Source organism: Salmo trutta, chromosome 25 (assembly GCF_901001165.1).
Source record: "Salmo trutta chromosome 25, fSalTru1.1, whole genome shotgun sequence".
Taxonomy (NCBI): Eukaryota; Metazoa; Chordata; class Actinopteri; order Salmoniformes; family Salmonidae; genus Salmo; species Salmo trutta.
The window spans coordinates 10,942,457-10,969,617 of NC_042981.1; the positions used below are offsets into that span (position 1 = coordinate 10,942,457).

The following is a 27,161-nucleotide window of genomic DNA, read 5'->3' on the forward strand; positions in this document are numbered from 1 at the left end:
ACACCTATTCAGAAACACTCTTGAATGAGTAGGTGATCTCAAACTTTGTACCAGTAATGTATTTTATAGCAACACAATTGTACATTGTAATTTAGTGAACCCCATTTGCCAACTACAGCCAGTATAGGCTATAGACCATATACATAATTGTGTTATTTTTTTAAAGAAACACAATTCAAGCTTGACATTTCAGTGTGGTTTTATTTGCACTCAAACTTGTGCTAAAGAGCTGCAAGAACACATAGGATAAAACAAAAACAGACCTCAGTGAAAACACCGAAGGCTGTTCAGCACCAGTAAGGACCTCATCTGCAGTCTATCGTACAGTGGGGTTTGAAATAGGCTATGGAAAAACAAAAACGTTTAAAGCATATTCTTAACAAATAAAACTCATATGTTCTCAGTAGCTTACAATGGAAGAGTGTGAAGACAAGTTAAAACAGAAAGACAGTGGTTTTCATAGACACTCTTGAATAAGCATGTCATCCAGTGATATAATGCATTGACTGACATTGACATAAATAAACTCTAGAGAACATGCATTTTGTATATTTAAATTGCCCTTATAATACCCAACATTCAATCGAATTATAGATCATGCACTTCTCTTGCCCAATTGACAGTGTTCCAACCTTGGAAATGTCAACCGAAAAGATATACAAAACTGTCACGTACGTTTCAGTGCAAGACCAGGATTCCTCAGTGTTTTGTGCTAAGTGTTATGTGCTCAGTAGTTAACTTGAACATCCTAAGAGGAATCACAATGATACACATGTTTATGTCCTATTATCTCTATACATTAACTGTATATGTGGATAATAAGAGACTTCGCTGGTGAGAAAAAAAGGCATTTCAGAGTGGAGCTAGCTAGCTTGCTAGCCAGTTGCAGACAGAGAAAAGTAAAGGAATATCACCACTTATTACACAAAGAATGCTGCTAAATTTGAGTAAAATCAGTGTTCTATGCCACAACATACAGTAAACACAGCATAGGTTCATTCATATTGATGGGAGATGAGATGACCAGAAAGGAAGAGAGTGCTACTATATTACAATGTAAACAGGAATATAGAAGCTATTAGACCTCTGCACTTACTTAGGTCAAAGTACTTAGGCTGTCATCCTCAGTTTTTCAGGACTCATGATCATAATTTTACAGTGCCCTAAAGGGGAATGACATATTCTCAATAACATTGTAACATAAAAAAATAAAAATCACATTTAAAAGTATCAGCTTGCATTTGCGTTTTAGTCAACAGACAAACGTAATCGTGAATGAAACCGAACAGAAAATAGGTGTTTCACACAAAATGATGAGATATCCACGTTATGAGATCTGAACGTTATGAGACATCCACGGAATTTCATGTCAAGTGCTTTGAGATAGTGTGTAATAATAAATAACTAATCATATTTATTCATGAAGATTCTGTATTGGTAGAAAAAGTTTTGTTACACATCAAATAATGTAAGGGAAAGGCAGCTAAGTAGTACATGATACAAGTTACAGAGAAATAAACCAACGATCAACTCAACCCCCCCTCCAACCTCCTAAAACCATTAGTGTATAATGACTTACAGTACTTTAACATACATCCATTTATCCAATACAGTCAAATAGCAACTTATGTTAGCTGCTGCGCAAATTTAGTTGAAATTTGTCTAATTTTAAAAACCTTTTTTTTCTCTTCTTTTTTTTAAGTTAAGCCCAATATTGTTCAGGTTTCGACCATACAGGCAGATATCCCAATATTAAAATGTCATATAAAATGTTATTCAGACTGTCATCATATATACACTAAATACTACGTGCGTTCGTTTTTCAAATAAAATGTGAATTATGTTTTTCTTTTTATGCTTTCTGGGTGAACATAACAAGCAGTTGTCTTGGTTGGCCCTGGTTCCATTCTTCATTGTAATTGAGAACTATGGTAGCCGTTTGGTTCTAGAACTCGCTAGTCTTCCACACAGTTACCAGATTCCACTAGATCGACCACCTGGGGGGGCCAGAATCCTCGCAGAAGATCTCTTTGGGGTTTTATCATCGATCTGGGAACCTGGAGAGATTGATAGACAACAAGATAAATTACAATCTGTCAGGTTAGCAAAAATGAGCTAATTATTCATGAGACAGAGTAGACACTGTATCATAGCTGGTGATTAATAAAGTTCTCTACGCCTTAGAGACAGGGATGCAAATGATAAAATCCCAATTTGCAAAGCGATGCAGTGTGTGTTACCAGAGAGGCTGAAGCTAGACTCATGCAGGTCTCTCTGTCCTCCGTGCTTGGTGTGTGGTCGTGTTGGAGTGTCCCCGTCACACGGCCCACAGTCCTTCTTCCCAGAATGCATCACTGCTACGTCTCCTTCGTACGGCTCACGCTCCACCGCCTTCAGGGCCTGACACTGAGGAGAGTCAGAGAGAGGCAGACACACAGACACACAGGCAGAGAGGCAGACACACACGTGCACGGATGCACACAGACACACAGGATAATTAGTCTCTGGTTATAGACAGTAAAACACATAACACTTGATGACAATCAAGACAATCTGAAGCAGGTATGGAGAGTTTATGCCATTTAAAGGTCACATTTTGTCTGCTGTAAATTAACATTTTAAAATCCACATCCTGTTGATAGCTTTGTACAGTACCTTCTCCCGCTGCACCATCTTTTTATAGAGGTAGTCTGGGAAGGTCCTGAGAGGATAGAACTTCCCAGAGCCCTCAGAACACGTGAACACTCCGTTCTCATAGACCAGACGGCCACGGCTGATGGTAACCAGGGGGACACCATGGCAACGGAGACTCTCGTACAGGTTGTAGTCTCCACCCTGCACCTGGTTGTCCACAGAGATGGTCCTGGAAACAGAGAAACATGTCTTCACACCTACTACTGTTATTGGTCTTGTGTGGCTCAGTCGGGAAAAACGCTAGTAACACCAGCATTGTAGGATAAATTCTCGCATGGATCATGGGCAGAACATTTATTCACTCACTGTTACTGTAAGGCCGAATTCAATGCAAGGCGCGTTGTAGCCCAACGCACCAGACAGCCGACAATGTGCCTTATAAAGGCTTTTTCCCCGACATTCACAGGGATCACATTCATGTCAGGACACATGTAAATTACCTTTTAAAGGCTGTTAGTGTGCATTCATCACATTTATTGCACTATCAAAGGAAAACCTCAACCTCCCCCGGGGGGGGGGGGGGTACAACCTCCAACCTCCCACAGGGGGGGTCCAACCTCCAACCTCCCACAGGGGGGGTCCAACCTACAACCTCCCACGGGGGGGGGGGGGGGGGGTACAACCTACAACCTCCCACGGGGGGGTACAACCTCCAACCTCCCACAGGGGGGGTACAACCTCCAAAGAGGGGGGTAAAGGGTTGATGTAGTGGTAGTAGTGAGAAGGGAGGGAGTGAGTGGCTAGCTTTACATACTTGGTCCCTTCTGGGTCCCAGACCACCACGTCAGCATCAGCCCCTGGGATGATCCTACCCTTCCTGGGGTAAAGGTTGTAGATCTTAGCTGCATTGGAGCTGGTCACCGCAACAAAACGGTTCTCATCCATCTTGCCTCCAACCTAGATTAGCAGGGGATCAAAATGTTCCATGTCAGAGGGAGAGGGAAATTCTGTTATCAATATGTTTACCCCTAGAATCAAACAGCATATGTGTTTATCATGGACCATGCACAACAAATATTGCAACAGATACATTTGTCTGCACCATGGTACAAGTTAGTTACAGCAACAACAATAGCAGATGTAATCTTTGTTTTCTTTCTATCCAGCCGTAGAGCTTTGCCTTCATACATAGAGATACATCATGTTTGTCATGTTTTTAGCCAACTGGTCGTAGAGCACAGATCTTTACCTAGACAGAGATACTATAATAGTATTTCAATCATTACTAGACAGAGATACTATAATACTATTTATATCATTGCCTAGACAGAGATACTATAATACTATTTATATCGTTGCCTAGACAGAGATACTATAATACTATTTATATCGTTGCCTAGACAGAGATACTATAATACTATTTATATCATTACCTAGACAGAGATACTATAATACTATTTATATCGTTACCTAGACAGAGATACTATAATACTATTTATATCGTTACCTAGACAGAGATACTATAATACTATTTATATCGTTACCTAGACAGAGATACTATAATACTATTTATATCGTTGCCTAGACAGAGATACTATAATACTATTTATATCGTTACCTAGACAGAGATACTATAATACTATTTATATCGTTACCTAGACAGAGATACTATAATACTATTTATATCGTTGCCTAGACAGAGATACTATAATACTATTTATATCGTTGCCTAAACAGAGATACTATAATACTATTTATATCGTTGCCTAGACAGAGATACTATAATACTATTTATATTATTACCTAGACAGAGATACTATAATACTATTTATATCGTTGCCTAGACAGAGATACTATAATACTATTTATATCGTTGCCTAGACAGAGATACTATAATACTATTTATATCGTTACCTAGACAGAGATACTATGATACTATTTATATTATTACCTAGACAGAGATACTATAATACTATTTATATCGTTACCTAGACAGAGATACTATAATAGTATTTAAATCATTACCTAGACAGAGATACTATAATACTATTTATATCGTTGCCTAGACAGAGATACTATAATACTTTTTATATTATTACCTAGACAGAGATACTATAATACTATTTATATCGTTACCTAGACAGAGATACTATAATAGTATTTAAATCATTACCTAGACAGAGATACTATAATAGTATTTAAATCATTACCTAGACAGAGATACTATAATACTATTTATATCGTTGCCTAGACAGAGATACTATAATACTATTTATATCGTTGCCTAGACAGAGAAACTATAATACTATTTATATTATTACCTAGACAGAGATACTATAATACTATTTATATCGTTACCTAGACAGAGATACTATAATACTATTTATATTGTTGCCTAGACAGAGATACTATAATACTACTTATATCGTTGCCTAGACAGAGATACTATAATACTATAATATCGTTACCTAGACAGAGATACTATAATACTATTTATACCGTTACCTAGACAGAGATACTATAATACTATTTATATCGTTGCCTAGACAGAGATACTATAATACTATTTATATCGTTACCTAGACAGAGATACTATAATACTATTTATATCGTTACCTAGACAGAGATACTATAATACTATTTATATCGTTACCTAGACAGAGATACTATAATACTATTTATATTATTACCTAGACAGAGATACTATAATACTATTTATATCGTTGCCTAGACAGAGATACTATAATACTATTTATATCGCTGCCTAGACAGAGATACTATAATACTATTTATATCGTTGCCTAGACAGAGATACTATAATACTATTTATATCGTTGCCTACCACTCCTCTCTCCCAGATGACACTCATGCGGTCCTGGATGCCCGGGACTCCGTGGGGGATCTTTGTGAAGTCATCCTTGCCCATAGCCTTCTGTTTGGTGGTAAAGGGACGGTGGTCAGACACCACTACGTTCAGAGTGTCACTGCAGTAGACAAGAGAGTGGGAGGAGATGATAGGTCAGGGGAAACACACACACACACTCATTTCATTAACTTTGATTTGATAAAACAATGTTCAGAGTGTCACTGTTAAAAGACCAGAGAGAAGGAGGAGAGGACGAGTCAGGAGGGAAATTGAGTTGAAACATGATATTATCACTGAACGCCAACAGACTGGTGCCTGGATTATACCACTGAACGCCAACAGACTGGTGCCTGGATTATACCACTGAACGCCAACAGACTGGTGCCTGGATTATACCACTGAACGCCAACAGACTGGTGCCTGGATTATACCACTGAACGCCAACAGACTGGTGCCTGGATTATACCACTGAACGCCAACAGACTGGTGCCTGGATTATACCACTGAACGCCAACAGACTGGTGCCTGGATTATATCACTGAACGCCAACAGACTGGTGCCTGGATTATATCACTGAACGCCAGCAGACTGGTGCCTGGATTATACCACTGAACGCCAACAGACTGGTGCCTGGATTATATCACTGAACGCCAGCAGACTGGTGCCTGGATTCAATCCAACGTAGATTTACGATCTGTGCACAGCGATAGAATTTAAAACAATTCCCAACGTTCAGGGACATCACATTAGATGAAAATGCTGCGGCTGTCGGCTCAAACATTAAACACGTTTAGCAGATTACAAAGGAAATGTTCCCCTCTTACTTCCCCAGTAGACTCATCAGGTAAGTGTGTGTGTGTGTGTGTGTGTGTGTGTGTGTGTGTGTGTGTGTGTGTGTGTGCTCTTACTTCCCCAGTAGACTCATCAGGTAAGTGTGTGTGTGTGTGTGTGTGTGTGTGTGTGTGTGTGCTCTTACTTCCCCAGTAGACTCATCAGGTAAGTGTGTGTGTGTGTGTGTGTGTGTGTGTGTGTGCTCTTACTTCCCCAGTAGACTCATCAGGTAAGTGTGTGTGTGTGTGTGTGTGTGTGTGTGTGTGTGTGTGCTCTTACTTCCCCAGTAGACTCATCAGGTAAGTGTGTGTGTGTGTGTGTGCTCTTACTTCCCCAGTAGACTCATCAGGTAAGTGTGTGTGTGTGTGTGCTCTTACTTCCCCAGTAGACTCATCAGGTAAGTGTGTGTGTGTGTGTGCTCTTACTTCCCCAGTAGACTCATCAGGTAAGTGTGTGTGTGTGTGTGTGCTCTTACTTCCCCAGTAGACTCATCAGGTAAGTGTGTGTGTGTGTGTGTGCTCTTACTTCCCCAGTAGACTCATCAGGTAAGTGTGTGTGTGTGTGTGTGCTCTTACTTCCCCAGTAGACTCATCAGGTAAGTGTGTGTGTGTGTGTGTGCTCTTACTTCCCCAGTAGACTCATCAGGTAAGTGTGTGTGTGTGTGTGCTCTTACTTCCCCAGTAGACTCATCAGGTAAGTGTGTGTGTGTGTGTGTGTGTGCTCTTACTTCCCCAGTAGACTCATCAGGTAAGTGTGTGTGTGTGTGTGTGCTCTTACTTCCCCAGTAGACTCATCAGGTAAGTGTGTGTGTGTGTGTGTGCTCTTACTTCCCCAGTAGACTCATCAGGTAAGTGTGTGTGTGTGTGTGTGCTCTTACTTCCCCAGTAGACTCATCAGGTAAGTGTGTGTGTGTGTGCTCTTACTTCCCCAGTAGACTCATCAGGTAAGTGTGTGTGTGTGTGTGTGCTCTTACTTCCCCAGTAGACTCATCAGGTAGTTTGGTGTATTGGGGTCCAGGCGTAGAGGAGGCACTGTGACGTAGGCTGCAGCATGGGCCCAGTCCTGGTGGTAGTACTGCAGACCGTTCAGCACTGCATGGGCCGTGGTGGTCTCCCCATGGACTACTTTACCTACGGACAGATCAGTAAAATGGGTTCCTACAGAGCCATAGATAGTCATGTGTAGTGTGTAGAATGTAGTATTGGCCAGTTACTGTACAAGACAGACAGGGGTTCCAAAATAATTTGTCGTGAAGACCAGATCAGACCAAGCCAGCAGAGGGTAAGAAACGACAGGAAATCTCTGATCTGACAGGACAGAACAGAACAGGGTAGGACAGGACAGGACAGGTAGGACAGGACAGAACAGGTAGGACAGGACAGGATATGCCTTACCCTGCATCTTGGCTGTGGCGAGCACATTTCCTGCTGACATGCTGGACACGTTGACAAGGTAGATAGGGCAGTGGGCCTGAAGGAGAATGACAGAGAGAGAGACAACATGTCTTAGAGAGTTTCCTTTGCTTTCACCAGAAAAACCATTGCCCTTAATATGGCAGGATATTTCCCAATCAGTTACACTATATATACACAAAAGTATGTGGACACCCCTTCAAATTAGTGGATTAGGCTATTTTAGCCACACCCGTTTGTTGACAGGTGTATAAAATTGAGCACACAGCCATGCAATCTCCATAGACAAACATTGCCAGTAGAATGGCCTTACTGAAGAGCTCAGTGACTTTCATCGTGAAACATCTAGGAGCAACAGCTCCGCCGCGAAGTGGTACACCACACAAGCTGACAGAACGGGACCGACTGCTGAAGCGTGTAAAAATTGTCTGTCCTCGGTTGTAACACTGACTACAGAGTTCCAAACTGCCTCTAGAAGCAGCATCAGTACAAGAACGGTTTGTCGGGGGCTTCATGAAATGGGTTTCCATGGCCGAGCAGCCGCATACAAGCCTAAGATCACCATGCGCAATGCCAAACGTCGGCTGGAGTGGTGTAAAGCTCGCAGCCATTGGACTCTGGAGCACTGGAAACGCGTTCTCTGGAGTGATGAATCCCGCTTCACCATCTGTCAGTCCAACGGACGAATCTTGGTTTGGCGGATGCCAGGAGAACGCTACCTGCCCCAATGCATAGTGCCAGCTGTAAAGTTTGGTAAAAGAGGAATAATGGTCTGGAGCTGTTTTTTTATGGTTCGGGCCCCTTAGTTCCAGTGAAGGGAAATCTTAACACTACAGCATACAATGACATTCTAGTCGATTCTGTGCTTCCAACTTTGTGGCAACAGTTTGGGGAAGGCCCTTTTCTGTTTCAGAATGACAATGCCCCTGTGTACAAAGTGAGGTCCATATAGAAATGGTTTATCGAGATCAGTGTGGAAGAACTTGACTGGCCAGCACAGAGCTCTGACCTCAACCCCATCAGTGCCCGACCTCACTAATGTTCTTGTGGCTGAATGGAAGCAAGTCCCCACGGCAATGTTCCAACATCTATTGGAAAGCCTTCCAAGAAGAGTGGAGGCTGTTATAGCAGCAAAGGGGGGGACCAACTCCATATTAATACCCATGATTTTGGAATGAGATGTTCCGATGAGCAGGTGTCCACATACTTTTGGTCATGTGGTGTACCACTGTGCTTGATGATATAGAAAATGCAACAACTTGACACAGAACACACACTCACCCTGTTGGCGATGGTTATCGCACGATGGGTGGCCTCTGCCTCCAGCTGTGAGACAGAAGAAACAGAATATTGTGGTGAGTAGCATAAGGCGCTGCTCAAAAGGTCATTACAATATTATGAAGGTCTGATATCCATAACGCTAGGGTCATTACAATATTATGAAGGGCTGATATCCATAACACTAGGGTCATTGCAATATTATGAAGGACTGATATCCATAACGCTAGGGTCATTGCAATATTACGAAGGGCTGATATCCATAACACTAGGATCATTGCAATATTATGAAGGGCTGATATCCATAACGCTAGGGTCATTACAATATTACGAAGGGCTGATATCCATAACGCTAGGGTCATTGCAATATTAAGAAGGGTTGATATCCATAACACTAGGGTCATTGCAATATTACGAAGGGCTGATATCCATAACACTAGGGTCATTACAATATTACGAAGGGCTGATATCCATAACACTAGGGTCATTACAATATTACGAAGGGCTGATATCCATAACGCTAGGGTCATTGCAATATTAAGAAGGGCTGATATCCATAACACTAGGGTCATTGCAATATTACGAAGGGCTGATATCCATAACACTAGGGTCATTACAATATTACGAAGGGCTGATATCCATAACGCTAGGGTCATTGCAATATTACGAAGGGCTGATATCCATAACACTAGGGTCATTGCAATATTACGAAGGGCTGATATCCATAACACTAGGGTCATTGCAATATTATGAAGGTCTGATATCCATAACGCTAGGGTCATTGCAATATTACGAAGGGCTGATATCCATAACACTAGGGTCATTGCAATATTACGAAGGGCTGATATCCATAACGCTAGGGTCATTACAATATTATGAAGGGCTGATATCCATAACACTAGGGTCATTACAATATTATGAAGGGCTGATATCCATAATAGAAATGTATTCCATCGATGTCTATGAAGCACTGAAAGAAAGACAAGGGAGTATGTGGTTGGATATGAGTACAGGATACAAGAGTAAAGAGAACGTCTTCTGCCTCTGCATTGCTTGCTCTTTGGGGTTTTAGGCTGGGTATCTGGAAAGCACTTTGTGACAACTGCTGATGTAAAAAGGGCTTTATAAAATACATTTGATTGGTCTTACCTCCTCTGGTCTGCTGATCTCGATGCCCTCAGGGCCGCTGATGCCAAGGTCCAATGCCTCCTTGGCGCCCTAGAAAACCCACAGGATGATGTCATGAATCCTGGTGTATGTGTTGCATCACCCATAGAAAAAGAGAGTACACTAAATATGTCCGCCGGCCCATCCATCACGTAACGTTGAATGTCCGTTCTAGGAATGCTAGCTCTATGGTCTCTGTCTCACCTCTGCTCTGCCACCAGTTCTCACAACACAACTCATATGAAATTGCACTTATCCAGCCTACTTGCCTGTAAATATCCTTTGATATTCTGATGTTGATGTTTGTAAAAAATGTGATTATGTTTGTATGTATTGTGGTTGCTGCAAATGACTTGCCTCATTGAGATAAATGTTTTTAGAATCTGAATCATTACAGATAATTTATTTCTATTCAAAGATACGATGGAAGAAAAGTCAGTGATATGGAACTACATATTGAACCAGAGTCTCTGACCCACCTCGGCCACCAGCTCTCCGTTCTCAGCGAGTACGCGGGCCACGGCCCCGATGTCCTTACAGTTCTGTAGGGCCTGGAACAGCTCAGAGTCCCTCAGCATGAACAGGTCCTTATAGGCCATGAACATCTGGAACGAGTTGATGCCTTTATCTCTCACCAGGCTCTCCATCTCAGCTCGCACCTACAGGTCAGGGGTTAGAAGGTAGAGGTTAGAGTTGATGCCTTTATCTCTCACCAGGCTCTCCATCTCAGCTCGCACCTACAGGTCAGGGGTTAGAAGGTAGAGGTTAGAGTTGATGCCTTTATCTCTCACCAGGCTCTCCATCTCAGCTCGCACCTACAGGTCAGGGGTTAGAAGGTAGAGGTTAGAGTTGATCCCTTTATTTCTCACTAGGCTCTCCATCTCAGCTCGCACCTACAGGTCAGGAGTTAGAGTTTAGAGTTCACCTGTACAAGATGAACACAGTCAGGAGTCACACCTTTCACATTATCGTGTCTACCTGAATATGTACTGTGCTGGCTTGGATATCTTCCTTTCATAATGTATTTTCCAGCACAGATCCAGCAACTTGTGGATGTGTAATCAGGCCAGTGTAGTAAAGATCGGCTCTGTTTGGTTCATCTTAGCTCAGTAAAATGGGAAAAGGGTATAATACCACCGAACTCCAGTTATTAAAGGAGTACGACAGTTACCTTTGGCCCCCACCAGGTGACCCCCATATGCAGGGCGTAATCGCAGCAGGCTTTACTGTCAGCCTGGGAGCGGGTCTTCTCATAGGCTTCCAGCAGAGATTCGTTCTTCTCTGGTAACACATGTCCTATAACCATGGTGGTCCCTCCAGCCAGGGCTGCCTGTAGACGGAATAGAAAAAGATGACATACACACATTCAATGTATTTGAGCAGGTCTTTATAAAAAGGTGATGGGACCTAAGTAGTGGAAACGTTGTCACCCATAAGGCACAGGGCAGTATATGTTGTAGTAGAGGACACACACATGCCCTCTAAGGCCTCGGAACCTTGTCACATCTAGTTAGTAAGTCATTGCATGCATTGATTATTCTCTATAAATTTAGAGCAAGACAGAATGAACATGTCACTGTTGCCCCAGCTTTGAAATTAATCAACAGTGTCAATTACCCTTAACGTTGGCCTTAACGTTGGCCTTAACGTTGGCCTTAACGTTTATTTGCTGGGTGGATGTTATAGTCTGCACCCCAAATGGCACCCTATTCCGTGTACTTCGGACCACCTATGGACCCTGGTCAAAAGCAGTGCTCTATATAGGAACTAGGGTGCCATTTGGAACACACACATGGAAAACCCATACATCTACCAGTAACTAGATAGGGTGCCATTTGGAACACACACATGGAAAACCCATACATCTACCAGTAACTAGATAGGGTGCCATTTGGAACACACACATGGAAAACCCATACATCTACCAGTAACTAGATTAGAAGCAGGGAAGTGGACAGGGAGGTAATCCAAACCAGGGGGGTCTAATGAAGAGGTATTATAGTAATTAATGATGGTCAGTGAGCTAACTAATGTACACTGCTCAAAACAATAAAGGAAACTAAAATAACACATCCTAGATCTGAATGAATGAAATAATCTTATTAAATACTTTTTTCTTTACATAGTTGAATGTGCTGACAACAAAATCACACAAAAATAATCAATGGAAATCCAATTTATCAAACCATGGAGGTCTGGATTTGGAGTCACATTCAAAATTAAAGTGGAAAACCACACTACAGGCTGATCCAACTTTGATGTAATGTCCGTAAAACAAGTAAAAATGAGGCTCAGTAGTGTGTGTGGCCTCCACGTGCCTGTATGACCTCCCTACAACGCCTGGGCATGCTCCTGATGAGGTGGCGGATGGTCTCCTGAGGGATCTCCTCCCAGACCTGGACTAAAGCATCCGCCAACTCCTGGACTGTCTGTGGTGCAACGTGGCGTTGGTGGATGGAGCGAGACATGATGTCCCAGATGTGCTCAATTGGATTCAGGTCTGGGGAACGGGCGGGCCAGTCCATAGCATCAATGCCTTCCTCTTGCAGGAACTGCTGACACACTCCAGCCACATGAGGTCTAGCATTGTCTTGCATTAGGAGGAACCCAGGGCCAACCGCACCAGCATATGGTCTCACAAGGGGTCTGAGGATCTCATCTCGGTACCTAATGGCAGTCAGGCTACCTCTGGCGAGCACATGGAGGGCTGTGCGGCCCCCCAAAGAAATGCCACCCCACACCATGACTGACCCACCGCCAAACCGGTCATGCTGGAGGATGTTGCAGGCAGCAGAACGTTCTGCACGGCGCCTCCAGACTCTGTCACGTCTGTCACATGTGCTCAGTGTGAACCTGCTTTCATCTGTGAAGAGCACAGGGCGCCAGTGGCGAATTTGCCAATCTTGGTGTTCTCTGGCAAATGCCAAACGTCCTGCACGGTCTTGGGCTGTAAGCACAACCCCCACCTGTGGACGTCGGGCCCTCATACCACCCTCATGGAGTCGGTTTCTGACCGTTTGAGCAGACACATGCACATTTGTGGCCTGCTGGAGGTCATTTTGCAGGGCTCTGGCAGTGCACAAAGGCGGAGGTAGCGGTCCTGCTGCGGGGTTGTTGCCCTCCTACGGCCTCCTCCACGTCTCCTGATGTACTGGCCTGTCTCCTGGTAGCGCCTCCATGCTCTGGACACTACGCTGACAGACACAGCAAACCTTCTTGCCACAGCTCGCATTGATGTGCCATCCTGGATGAGCTGCACTACCTGAGCCACTTGTGTGGGTTGTAGACTCCGTCTCATGCTACCACTAGAGTGAAAGCACCACCAGCATTCAAAAGTGACCAACACATCAGCCAGGAAGCATAGGAACTGAGAAGTGGTCTGTGGTCACCACCTGCAGAACCACTCCTTTATTGGGGGTATCTTGCTAATTGCCTATAATTTCCACCTGTTGTCTATTCCATTTGCACAACAGCATGTGAAATGTATTGTCAATCAGTGTTGCTTCCGAAGTGGACAGTTTGATTTCACAGAAGTGTGATTGACTTGGAGTTACATTGTGTTGTTTAAGTGTTCCCTTTATTTTTTGAGCAGGGTCATAAATCTGCACTCTCAGCAGCCGATGTGAGTAAGACCTTTAAACAGGTCAACATTCACAAGGCCGCAGGGCCAGACGGATTACCAGGACGTGTACTGCGAGCATACGCTAACCAACTGGCAAGTGTCTTCACTGACATTTTCAACCTCTCCCTGTCGGAGTCTGTAATACCAACATGTTTTAAGCAGACCACCATAGTGCCTGTGCCCAAGAACACTAAGGTAACCTGCCTAAATGACTACCGACCCATAGCACTCACGTCTGTAGCCATGAAGTGCTTCGAAAGGCTGGTCATGGCTCACATCAACACCAGTATCCCAGAAACCCTAGACCCACTCCAATTTGCATACCGCCCCAACAGATCCACAGATGATGCAATCTCTATTGCACTCCACACTGCCCTTTCTCCCTTGGACAAAAGGAACACCTATATGAGAATGCTATTCATTGACTACAGCTCAGCGTTCAACACCATAGTGCCCTCAAAGATCATCGTTACACTTAGGACCCTGGGACTAAGCACCTCCCTCGGCTACTGGATCCTGGACTTCCTGACGGGATGCCCCCAGGTGGTGAGGGTAGGTAACAACAATGCTCAGTCCCCTCTTGTACTCCCTGTTCCCGGCCAGGCATGACTCCAACACCATCATTAAGTTTGCCGATGACACAACAGTGGTAGGCCTGATCACCGACAACGACGAGACAGCCTATAGGGAGGAGGTCAGAGACCTGGCCATGTGGTGCCAGGACAACAACCTTTCCGTCAATGTGATCAAGACAAAGGAGATGATTGTGGACTAAAGGAAAAAGAGAACCGAGCACGCCCCCATTCTTATCGACGGGGCTGCACTGGAGCAGGTTGAGAGCTTCAAGTTCTTTGGTGTCCACGTCACCAACAAACTAACATGGTCCAATCACACCAAGACAGTCGTGGAGAGGGCACGACAAAACCTAATTCCCCCTCAGGAGACTGAAAAGATTTGGCATGGGTCCTCAGATCCTCAAAAGGTTCTTCAGCTGCACCATCGAGAGTATCCTGACTGGTTGCATCACTGCCTGGTATGGCAACTGTTCGGCCTCTGACCTCAAGGCACAACAGAGGGTAGTGCTAACGGCCCAGTACATCACTGGGTCCAAGCTCCCTGCCATCTAGGACCTCTATACCAGGCGGTGTCAGAGGAAGGCCCTAAAAATTTCTACCGCACGGCAGCAAACAGCTTCTACACCCAAGCCATAACATTTTTACATTTTTTTTACATTTTAGTCATTTAGCAGACGCTCTTATCCAGAGCGACTTACAGTAGTGAATGCATACATTTCATACAATTTCTTTCTGTGCTGGCCCCCCATGGGAATCAAACCCACAACCCTGGCGTTGCAAACACCATGCTCTACCAACTGAGCTACAGGGAAGGCTAAGGAGATGATTGTGGACTAAAGGAAAAAGACTCCTGAACACCTAATAAAATGGCTACCCAGACTACTTGCATTGCTCCCCCCCTTTACACCGCTACTACTCACTGTTGTCATCATCTATGCATAGTCACTTTAATAACTCTACCTACATGTACATATTACCTCAACTAACCGGTGCCCGCGCATATTGACTCTGTACCGGTACGCCCCTGTATATAATCTCGCTATTGTTATTTTAATGCTGCTCTTTAATTACTTGATACTTTTATTTCTTCTCTGCATTTTTTTAACTGCATTGTTGGTTAGGGACTCGTAAGTAACCATTTCACTGTAAGGTCTACACCTGTATTATTCGGCGCATGTGACTAATAAAATTTGTTCTAAATCCTTCTAAAACCAGGTTGATACTGATGTAAAACAACAAAATACCTACTATATTAAATCCTTTAAAACACCAACCGAGTCTGTTACTGTGCCGCTAAGTATATCCTCCAAATAGCATCTTTGAGTCAGCTGACCCTAGAGAGAGTGGAGGAGTGTCCGGTAAGGGTTGTAAGTGTGTCTAGTGTAGTGTGTTTGAAAACTATTGTCCTCAAGCAAAATGACCTGAGGGAAAAGGTTTTTTCAGCAGTCTTTGCAGCAGCCCCATGGTAGCCATGGAAACAGAAACCGATCTGCATTTGTCTTGGTAGTCTAGCCAGGCAGCACAGCAGCAGCTACGGTCGATTGACGGAGGGGGCTTAGGGTCTGCCAACCCCAGATTAGAAGAATGATAACATATCCTTGGCTAGCTTCTGGTCGAAAACACAGCTATGCTCTCAGACGCTGTGTTTAATCTCTGGGTGGTTGAGCATAATGATGGATGAGTCATCCATGCCCTGAAGTGATCTGGGATAGCCCCAGTCTCAGTCTGCTTGCTTCCCCAGCCCCACCACCACCTCTCTCTCTCTGTATCTCTCGCTCCCTCTTTCCCTCATCTGTCTGTCTCCATCTCTCTCGGTCTCTCTCAAATTCAAATTTAAGCTGTTTCATTGGAATGAAAAACATTGAGTCAATATTGCCATAGCAACAAATGTATACAATATACATTGTAATAAAATCATATTTTATAATAATATGAAATAGTTAAAATAGTCGCTCTGTCTGTTTTTCCTCTCTGTCTCTGTTTTTCTGTATCTCTCTCGCCGTTTCTCACTCTCCATCCCGCTCTGTCTCTCCCTTTATCCCTCTAGCTCTCCCTTCAGTGCACTGATAGAATATAATAGAACAGAATAGAAAACAGAATACAACATTGTTGAATAGAACAAAATAAAATGGAAAAGAATAATACAGAATAGAATGGAATAGAATGGAAAAGAATTATACAGAATAGAATGGAATAGAATAATACAGAATAGAATGGAATAGAATAATACAGAATAGAATGGAATAGAATAATACAGAATAGAATGGAATAGAATAATACAGAATAGAATGGAATAGAATAATACAGAATAGAATGGAATAGAATAATACAGAATAGAATGGAATAGAATAATACAGAATAGAATGGAAAAGAATAATACAGAATAGAATGGAATAGAATGGAAAAGAATAATACAGAATAGAATGGAATAGAATAATACAGAATAGAATGGAATAGAATAATACAGAATAGAATGGAATAGAATAATACAGAATAGAATGGAATAGAATAATACAGAATAGAATGGAAAAGAATAATACAGAATAGAATGGAAAAGAATAATACAGAATAGAATGGAATAGAATGGAATAGAATAATACAGAATAGAATGGAATAGAATGAAATTCTTTCCGGCCTGTTCAGTCCGCTGCTGTTTGACTGCATCAGGAGTCAGCACAACCTGCTACAGCTTCCAGCTACATCGTTTATATAAATCATTGATGGGGAAGAGAGTTATATAATAAAATAAAAATGACTCAGAACAGAGAATAATGTATCATATCTAACTTGAGTCAGCAGAATGATGCATCCACTATGTCTGTCTAAATAAATGCAGCATCGGAGTCCTAACCACGCCCGGTTTAATAGGAGTTCTCTGAATATTTCTTACTCTCTCCCTGAAACCCTAATCAACCCCTAGCTATTTCTGGAGATCAAAGAGATTTGGTAATTTATTGGCAATATGGTAATTACTTCAATTTGCCTTCTGAGAGGTTGAGTGGGATTCTGGCCTTCTATCCAGATCTCCAGGAGTGTGTAGGGATGAGGGAATGAGGGACTAATGGTCGACTTGGGATTCAGGAGTCTGTCTCCACACAAAATCTTAAGTTATTTTCTCACGCTGCAAGGCACACTGGAAAGATTAGTTTATTTAGTTGCCATGGTGGCACATGGTGGTCCAGTGGGATACTGTGAGGTGGAATATGTCTGACAGAAGGTTGTTCGTTTCCCATAAGGCTGGGTCAATTATCATTATCAATTGATGCATGGTAACAATATCTCTGTCTTCCCACAACACCGTATTGACTCTCGTTGCTGTACAAAACCATATATTGCCTTCTCTAACAATAGTTGCTACCATTACATTTGACAGTTCATCATTGCAATGACCTATCAGTATAGTATATTGCCAAATTCCCAGAGGGCATTGTAATAATGACGTCATTACAACCTGCTCTTCCCACTGGGAATGTCATTGTTGTAACTGAGTATTTGGCATTGCTAGTCCAACCTTGCTGCAGGTTTCTACCAAAATACAGAGAGAGATAGAGAGCGTAATGCCAGTCCTAAAGCACTTGTCCTTTTTGTCAATGAATCAAAGTTGTTTGATACAGCCTTTTTTACAACAAGTAGCCATGCCTTAATCCCCAAAGAGCAAGCAGGAGCACAGTAGAAAATAACATCTCCCTAGAGGAAGAAACCTGGAGAGGAACCAGACTCAGACGCGAGGCCCTCTGGCATTACCCTCAATAACCCAGTGTGGTAGGGATTACCCTCAATAACCCAGTGTGGTAGGGATTACCCTCAATAACCCAGTGTGGTAGGGATTACCCTCAATAACCCAGTGCTGTATGCATTACCCTCAATAACCCAGTGCTGTATGTATTACCCTCAATAACCCAGTGCAGCTGTTATTACCCTCAACAGCCATTGAGGGTAATGCCCACTGCACTGGGTTATTGAGGGTAATCCCTACCACACTGGGTTATTGAGGGTAATCCCTACCACACTGGGTTATTGAGGGTAATCCCTACCACACTGGGTTATTGAGGGTAATCCCTACCACACTGGGTTATTGAGGGTAATCCCTACCACACTGGGTTATTGAGGGTAATCCCTACCACACTGGGTTATTGAGGGTAATGCCTACCACACTGGATTATTGAGGGTAATGCCTACAGCAGTGGGTTATTGAGGGTAATGCCTACAGCAGTGTTTTTTTCTCTCAACCTCACAGACAGGACTCCTGAAGACCATAGAGCCAACAGATACCTTGGTGCCGCTGTAGTAGTCGTCCACGGTGGTAGCATTCATGAAAGTCTGCTGGAGGTGCACACTGGTGTCGATCCCCCCGGGGAGGACCAGTTTCCCAGAAGCGTCAATCACCTTGGCCCCTCCCGGGATCATCAGCCCCTCCCCCACCTGCATGATGATGCCGTTCTCAATGTAGACGTCTGCCTCCTGTGTCACATCATCGTTCACCACCTGGTGGAAAAAATATGCATGAATCAGGTGATGGGCAGAATCAGGTGCTGGGCAGAATCAGGTGCTGGGCAGAATCAGGTGATGGGCAGAATCAGGTGATGGGCAGAATCAGGTGATGGGCAGAATCAGGTGATGGGCAGAATCAGGTGATGGGCAGAATCAGGTGATGGGCAGAATCAGGTGATGGGCAGAATCAGGTGATGGGCAGAATCAGGTGATGGGCAGAAGAAAAAAAAGAAGAAATGAAACAGGTAATATCTGCAACTCTGCAATACTCCCCAGTGATTTATTTTAGATGAACAGACAATGTTTCAATCCCACTTGGATCTTCACCACCACCATCAATAACCACAACAACAGCAGTCAACACACCCACCTTGCCACCCTTGATCAGGATCCTGGTTGTCGCTGAACTGGAAGACATGATGGCTCTGGAAGAGAGAAGTGAAGGGTTAGCACTTTTCTCACTTGTGGTGCAGGGAGTTACAGACCCAAAATTAATATTGTAGAAGAAAAAAAAAAGTTGATTTTACCTCTGCATATTTTCTCTGAAAGAGAGACATGCAGACGAGAAATCACTTTTCACTCTCATGGAGAATGGTATTAGTTTCCTGACCAGCAATACCACAACACTACAACTTGGTATATACAAGCTGTGGTACTACTGACAGTCATTGGCATTACATTCAGATGAGGAGGGAGGGACCCATTGAAGAACACAAATGAATCGCTTTGTTCTAAAACAAGTTATAACACAATAAATATTGTGTTCTCAGCTTGGCCTGGCTGCAGTGACATCAACTAGCAGGCTTGACTCGGAGGCTGTGTCTGTCACGGAGTATGACCAATAACCCCTTAGCTGTCTGTCTGTCTGTCTGTCACGGAGAATGACCAATAACCCCTTAGCTGTCTGTCTGTCTGTCACGGAGTATGACCAATAACCCCTTAGCTGTCTGTCTGTCTGTCACGGAGAATGACCAATAACCCCTTAGCTGTCTGTCTGTCTGTCTGTCACGGAGAATGACCAATAACCCCTTAGCTGTCTGTCTGTCTGTCACGGAGTATGACCAATAACCCCTTAGCTGTCTGTCTGTCTGTCACGGAGAATGACCAATAACCCCTTAGCTGTCTGTCTGTCTGTCTGTCACGGAGAATGACCAATAACCCCTTAGCTGTCTGTGTGTCTGTCACAGAGTATGACCAATAACCCCTTAGCTGTCTGTCTGTCTGTCTGTCTGTCTGTCTGTCTGTCTGTCTGTCTGTCTGTCTGTCACAGAGTATGACCAATAACCCCTCAGCTGTCTGTCTGTCTGTCTGTCTGTCTGTCTGTCTGTCACAGAGTATGACCAATAACCCCTTAGCTGTCTGTCTGTCACAGAGTATGACCAATAACCCCTTAGCTGTCTGTCTGTCTGTCTGTCTGTCTGTCTGTCTGTCTGTCTGTCTGTCTGTCTGTCTGTCTGTCTGTCTGTCACAGAGTATGACCAATAACCCCTTAGCTGTCTGTCTGTCTGTCACAGAGTATGACCAATAACCCCTTAGCTGTCTGTCTGTCTGTCACAGAGTATGACCAATAATCCCTTAGCTGTCTGTCTGTCTGTCACAGAGTATGACCAATAACCCCTTAGCTGTCTGTCTGTCACGGAGTATGACCAATAACCCCTTAGCTGTCTGTCTGTCACGGAGTATGACCAATAACCCCTTAGCTGTCTGTCTGTCTGTCACAGAGTATGACCAATAACCCCTTAGCTGTCTGTCTGTCTGTCACAGAGTATGACCAATAACCCCTTAGCTGTCTGTCTGTCTGTCACAGAGTATGACCAATAACCCCTTAGCTGTCTGTCTGTCACGGAGTATGACCAATAACCCCTTAGCTGTCTGTCTGTCTGTCACGGAGTATGACCAATAACCCCTTAGCTGTCTGTCTGTCTGTCACGGAGTATGACCAAACACCCCTTAGCTGTCTGTCTGTCTGTCACGGAGTATGACCAATAACCCCTTAGCTGTCTGTCTGTCTGTCACGGAGTATGACCAATAACCCCTTAGCTGTCTGTCTGTCTGTCTGTCTGTCACGGAGAGTGACCAATAACCCCTTAGCTGTCTGTCTGTCACGGAGTATGACCAATAACCCCTTAGCTGTCTGTCTGTCACGGAGTATGACCAATAACCCCTTAGCTGTCTGTCTGTCACGGAGTATGACCAAACACCCCTTAGCTGTCTGTCTGTCTGTCACGGAGTATGACCAAACACCCCTTAGCTGTCTGTCTGTCTGTCACGGAGTATGACCAAACACCCCTTAGCTGTCTGTCTGTCACGGAGTATGACCAATAACCCCTTAGCTGTCTGTCTGTCTGTCACGGAGTATGACCAAACACCCCTTAGCTGTCTGTCTGTCTGTCACGGAGTATGACCAATAACCCCTTAGCTGTCTGTCTGTCACGGAGTATGACCAATAACCCCTTAGCTGTCTGTCTGTCTGTCTGTCTGTCTGTCACGGAGTATGACCAATAACCCCTTAGCTGTCTGTCTGTCTGTCTGTCTGTCTGTCTGTCACGGAGTATGACCAATAACCCCTTAGCTGTCTGTCTGTCACGGAGTATGACCAATAACCCCTTAGCTGTCTGTCTGTCTGTCTGTCACAGAGTATGACCAATAACCCCTTAGCTGTCTGTCTGTCTGTCACGGAGTATGACCAATAACCCCTTAGCTGTCTGTCTGTCTGTCACGGAGTATGACCAATAACCCCTTAGCTGTCTGTCTGTCTATCTGTCTGTCACGGAGTATGACCAATAACCCCTTAGCTGTCTGTCTGTCTGTCACGGAGTATGACCAATAACCCCTTCGCTGTCTGTCTGTCTGTCTGTCACGGAGTATGACCAAACACCTCTTAGCTGTCTGCCTGGACAAAAACTCACACACTGGTTTCTGTCCATCACAGAATTACATTATTTTATGTACTATTCTAAAACCACACATGAACCTGTACATACAGTTGAAGTTGGAAGTTTACATACACTTAGGTTGGGGTCATTAAACCTTGTTTTTCAACCACTCCACAAATTTCTTGTTAACAAACTATAGTTTTGGCAAGTCGGTTAGGACATCTACTTTGTGCATGACACAAGTCCTTTTTCTAACAATTGTTTAGACAGATTTTTTCACTTAGAATTCACTGTATCACAATTCCAGTGGGTCAGACATTTGCATACACTAAGATGACTATGCCTTTAAACAGCTTGGAAAATTCCAGAAAATGAAGTCATGGCTTTAGAGGCTTCTGATTAGAGGTCGACTGATTAATCGGAATGGCGATTAATTAGGGCCGATTTCAACTTTTCATAACAATCGGAAATCGGTATTTTTGGACGCCGATTTTTTATTTTATTTTATTTTTTTAGACCTTTATTTAACTAGGCAAGTCAATTAAGAACACATTCTTATTTTCAATGACGGCCTAGGAACGGGGGTTAACTGCCTTGTTCAGGGGCAGAACGACAGATTTTTACCTTGTCAGTTCGGGGATTCAATCTTGCAACCTTACGGTTAACTAGTCCAACGCTCTAACCACCTGCTTTACATTGCACTCCACGAGGAGCCTGCCTGTTATGCGAATGCAGTAAGAAGCCAAGGTAAGTTGCTAGCTAGCATTAAACTTACCTTATAAAAACAATCAATCATAAATCACTAGTTAACTACACATGGTTGATGATATTACTAGTTTATCTAGCTTGTCCTGCGTTGCATATAATCGCTTAGGTACACGTTGCTCCAACCATAAACATCAATGCCTTTCTTAAAATCAATACACAAGTATATATTTTTAAACCTGCATATTTCGTTAATATTGCCTGCTAACATGAATTTCTTTTAACTAGGGAAAATGTGTCATTTCTCTTGCAACAGAGTCAGGGTATATGCAGCAGTTTGGGCCGCCTGGCTTGTTGCGAACTGTGAAGACTATTTCTTCCTAACAAAGACAGCCGACTTCGCCAAAAACGGGGGATGATTTAACAAAAGCGCATTTGCAAAAAAAGCACAATCGTTGCACGACTGTACCTAACCATAAACATCAATGCCTTTCTTAAAATCAATACACAGAAGTATATATTTTTAAACCTGCATATTTAGCTAAAAGAAATCCAGGTTAGCAGGCAATATTAACCAGGTGAAATTGTGTCATTTTGCGTTCATTGCACACAGAGTCAGGGTATATGCAACAGGTTGGGCCGCCTGGCTCGTTGCGAACTAATTTGCCAGAATTTTATGTAACTATGACATAACATTGAAGGTTGTGCAATGTAACAGGAATATTTACACTTAGGGATGCCACCCGTTAGATAAAATACGGAACAGTTCCGTATTTCACTGAAAGGAAAAACGTTTTGTTTTCGAGATGATAGTTTCCGGATTGGACCATATTAATGACCAAAGGCTCATATTTCTGTGTGTTATTATGTTATAATTAAGTCTATGATTTGATAGAGCAGTCTGACTGAGCGGTGGTAGGCAGCAGCAGGCTCGTAAGCATTCATTCAAACAGCACTTTCGTGCGTTTTGCCAGCAGCTCTTCGCTGTGCTTCAAGCATTGTGCTGTTTATGACTTCAAGCCCATCAACTCCCAAGATTAGGCTGGTGTAACCGATGTGAAATGGCTAGCTAGTTAGCGGGTGCGCGCTAATAGCGTTTCAAGCGTCACTCGCTCTGAGACTTGGAGTAGTTGTTCCCCTTGCTCTGCATGGGTAACGCTACTTCGAGGGTGGCTGTTGTCGATGTGTTCCTGGTTCGAGACCAAGTAGGAGCGAGGAGAGGGACGGAAGCTATACTGTTACACTGGCAATACTAAAGTGCCTACAAGAACATCCAATAGTCAAAGGTATATGAAATACAAATCGTATAGAGAGAAATAGTCCTATAATTCCTATAATAACTACAACCTAAAACTTCTTACCTGGGAATATTGAAGACTCATGTTAAAAGGAACCACCAGCTTTCATATGTTCCCATGTTCTGAGCAAGGCACTTAAACGTTAGCTTTCTTACATGGCACATATTGCACTTTTACTTTCTTCTCCAACACTTTGTTTTGGCATTATTTAAACCAAATTGAACATGTTCCATTATTTATTTGAGGCTAAATTGATTTTATTGATGTATTATATTAAGTTAACATAAGTGTTCATTCAGTATTGTTGTAATTGTCATTATTACAAATAAATAAAAATCGGCCGATTAATCGGTATCGGCTTTTTTTTTGCCCCCCAATAATCGGTATCGGCGTTGAAAAATCATGATCGGTCGACCTCTACTTCTGATAGGCTAATTGACATCATTTAAGTCAATTGGAGGTGTACCTCTGGATGTATTTCAAGGCCTACCTTCAAACTCAGTGCCTCTTTGCTTGACATCATGGGAAAATCAAAAGAAATAAGCCAAGACTTGTAGACCTCCACAAGTCTGGTTCATCCTTGGGTGAAATTTCCAAATGCCTGAAGGTTCCACGTTCATCTGTACAAACAATAGTAAGCAAGTATAAACACCATGGGACCACGCAGCCATCATACGGCTCAGGAAGGAGACGCGTTCTGTCTCCTAGAGATGAATGTACTTTGGTGCAAAAAGTGCAAATCAATCCCAGAACAGCAAAGGACCTTGAGAAGATGCTGGAGGAAACAGGTACAAAAGTATCTATATCCACAGTAAAATGAGTCCTATATCAACATAACCGGAAAGGCCGCTGATCAAGGAAGAAGCCACTACTCCAAAACCGCCATAAAAAAGCCAGACTACGGTTTGCAACTGCACATGGGGACAAAGATCGTACTTTTTTGAGAAATGTCCTCTGGTCTGATGAAACAAAAATAGGGGAGGCTTGCAAGCTGAAGAACATCATCCCAACCGTTAAGCACGGGGGTGGCAGCATCATGTTGTGGGGGTGCTTTGGTGTAGGAGGGACTGGTGCACTTAAAAAAAATAGATGGCATCATGAGGATGGAAAATGATGTGGATATATTGAAGCAACATCTCAAGACATCAGTCAGGAAGTTAAAGCTTGGTCGCAAATGGGTCTTCCAAATGGACAATGACCCCAAGCATACTTCCAAAGTTGTGGCAAAATGGCTTAAGGACAACAATGACAAGGTATTGGAGTGGCCATCACAAAACCCTGACCTCAATCCTATAGAAAATTTGTGGGCAGAACTGAAAAAGCATGTGCGAGCAAGGAGGCCTACAAACATGACTCAGTTACACCAGCTCTGTCAGGAGGAATGGGCCAAAATTCACTCAACTTATTGTGGGAAGCTTGTGGAAGGCTACCTGAAAAGTTTGACCCAATTTAAACAATTTAAAGGCAATGCTACCAAATACTAATTGAGTATATGTAAACTTCTGACCCACTGGTAGTGTGATGAAAGAAATAAAGCTGAAATAAATCATTCTCTCTACTATTATTCTGACATTTCACATTCTTAAAATAAAGTGGTGATCCTAACTGACCTAAGACAGGGAATTCTTACTAGGATTAAATGTCAGGAATTGTGAAAAGCTGAGTTGAAATGTATTTGGCTAAAATGTATGTACATTTCCAACTTCAACTGTATAGGTGTACTGTGGTGCAGGTGTACTGTGGTGCAGGTGTACTGTGGTGCAGGTATACTGTGGTGCAGGACATAGAGGGATATATTATCTCATCAGAACGTTAAGATATTCACATTTTCCAATTCAATAGAATGTATTGGAATAATATGATACATATCCCCAGGGGACTCCCCCCTCGTGGGTGTGCATGGTGTGAGACGTGGTGGGTGTGGGAGTGTATGCGTTCTCCATGCACAGTGAGGGCGTGTGCAGACTGTGCACCATGCCTACGTATGTGGGTGTGAGGGTGCGGCAGCTGGCAGGTTTACCACATGCTCTCTCTCCTCATAGCTCTAGATGGAGCGCTGAGATTATCTGTATAAAAATGTTGACTAGATGACATCTTGATCATGCATGCTCAGATGCAAATCTAGGCCAATTTTAAAGGCAAACAGCTGATGTCTAAAACGTCACATTGAAATATGGGAGGGAGGGAACATGCATCAACCATTTGTTATCCATCACTTATACTGGTTGACCCACATCTTACTGAGTGTTTTATGATGTATAATTAATGAACGAATGAAGTTACAACAATATGCCTTCCACGGGTAGAATAGAAACACATACAGGCTACTTTTAAAAAAAAATACACATTTCTGGGTGGAGCACAAATAATTAGGCTAGTGCAGAAATAATAACGTACCAGCAGGTCGTCTTGTGTAGACTAGCCTAATGTATTGTCGGACCTAAGTCTTTCACAAATAGTGTTTATAGGATATTTCACAAAATTGTCACAAACATAGAAATGACAGTAGCCAACGTGGATACGTCTTTGGACAATTGGTCATGGAGTTTGAAACGTTACAGATTGATATAACCATAAATTATAGCAATTCCAACGTTAAATCACATGTTAATAAAGGCTAGACCTTAGATTATAGTCTATAGCAAATATGGACAGAAAATTAATTTAATATTATAAATCATACATCAACAATAATACATCGCACATCCTACATTGACACAAAGAAATATCGGCCTTCAGGATACATAATGTTCCAAACCTGATGCAGAAAACTGCTTCCAAAACCCTCCCTCCCATAATAACGGAACACCCTATATTAATAAATACTCTCTTCCATCCCTGTCTAAAATATAATGTTGTACTTGGAACCTAGAAATCGATGGGCCAAATTCATAGCATGTGCAATTGGATAGCTAGCTATAGCGCTTACGTTCCCTGTCGGAGTTCCATATGCTGTCTACCGGTAGCCTATTATGTTATAATTTCGACTACCCAAAAAAAGCTAATGATGGCATGAAAGGAATTAGGAAGGCAGAATCAGAAATATACAAGAAGCAGTCAGTACGCCGGGTAGCAGACACTAGACATTCAGCCAGTCAGAATGAGAAACAAAGTATCCACATAAAGCAAGCATCGTTGTCTAGGGCCGATCCATTGGCTACACCCGCACAGAGCAGAGTCTGGGTCCCCAAGTCAAAGCTTATTCACTTTATTCTTAGTACATAACTGTATGCTAAGGCTGCATATCACAATCTCGTTCCACATACCTCTCCTACCGGCCTACGGCTCCAAAACGCCTTTTTGGTTACTTTCTGATAGCCTACAACAGCACCAATCCGCTGAATGAGACGAACACTTGCGGTAGACAGCGAGCAGAATCCAGGCTTCTCAACCTCCGGTCACAGCA

General features: G+C 43.1%; 1 protein-coding gene across 2 annotated transcripts; it reads right to left on the minus strand.

The window, feature by feature from the left end:
- Nucleotides 1-181: 181 nt before the first annotated feature.
- On the minus strand, nucleotides 182-27,161 carry LOC115162011 (dihydropyrimidinase-related protein 5-like). 2 transcript variants are annotated; one of them, XM_029712913.1, is made up of 14 exons: nucleotides 27,022-27,161; nucleotides 19,247-19,301; nucleotides 18,658-18,870; nucleotides 11,360-11,518; nucleotides 10,668-10,847; nucleotides 10,171-10,239; nucleotides 9,025-9,069; nucleotides 7,726-7,801; nucleotides 7,305-7,461; nucleotides 5,477-5,618; nucleotides 3,449-3,591; nucleotides 2,656-2,863; nucleotides 2,241-2,406; nucleotides 182-2,057 (listed from the first exon to the last, which is right to left on the minus strand). In XM_029712913.1, exons 2-14 carry the CDS (start codon nucleotides 19,292-19,294, stop codon nucleotides 1,972-1,974), a joined length of 1,692 nt encoding a protein of 563 aa, XP_029568773.1. In that variant the 5' UTR covers nucleotides 19,295-19,301; nucleotides 27,022-27,161; the 3' UTR covers nucleotides 182-1,971. The 2 variants fall into 2 exon arrangements, with proteins under 2 accessions (XP_029568773.1, XP_029568772.1); XM_029712912.1 differs by lacking the exon at nucleotides 27,022-27,161 and adding an exon at nucleotides 19,404-19,529.

What these genes read in the sequence shown, in the direction of transcription:
- LOC115162011 (XM_029712912.1), bottom strand. Translation starts at nt 19,462, where the DNA reads ATGAGAGTGAAAAGTGATTTCTCGTCTGCATGTCTCTCTTTCAGAGAA. An exon ending in ACGGAGAGCTGGTGGCCGAG is followed by an intron (nt 10,240 to 10,667) that starts GTGGGTCAGAGA and finishes TGGGTTTTCTAG; the next exon opens with GGCGCCAAGGAGGCATTGGA. An exon ending in TCATCTGGGAGAGAGGAGTG is followed by an intron (nt 3,592 to 5,476) that starts GTAGGCAACGAT and finishes CTGCTAATCTAG; the next exon opens with GTTGGAGGCAAGATGGATGA.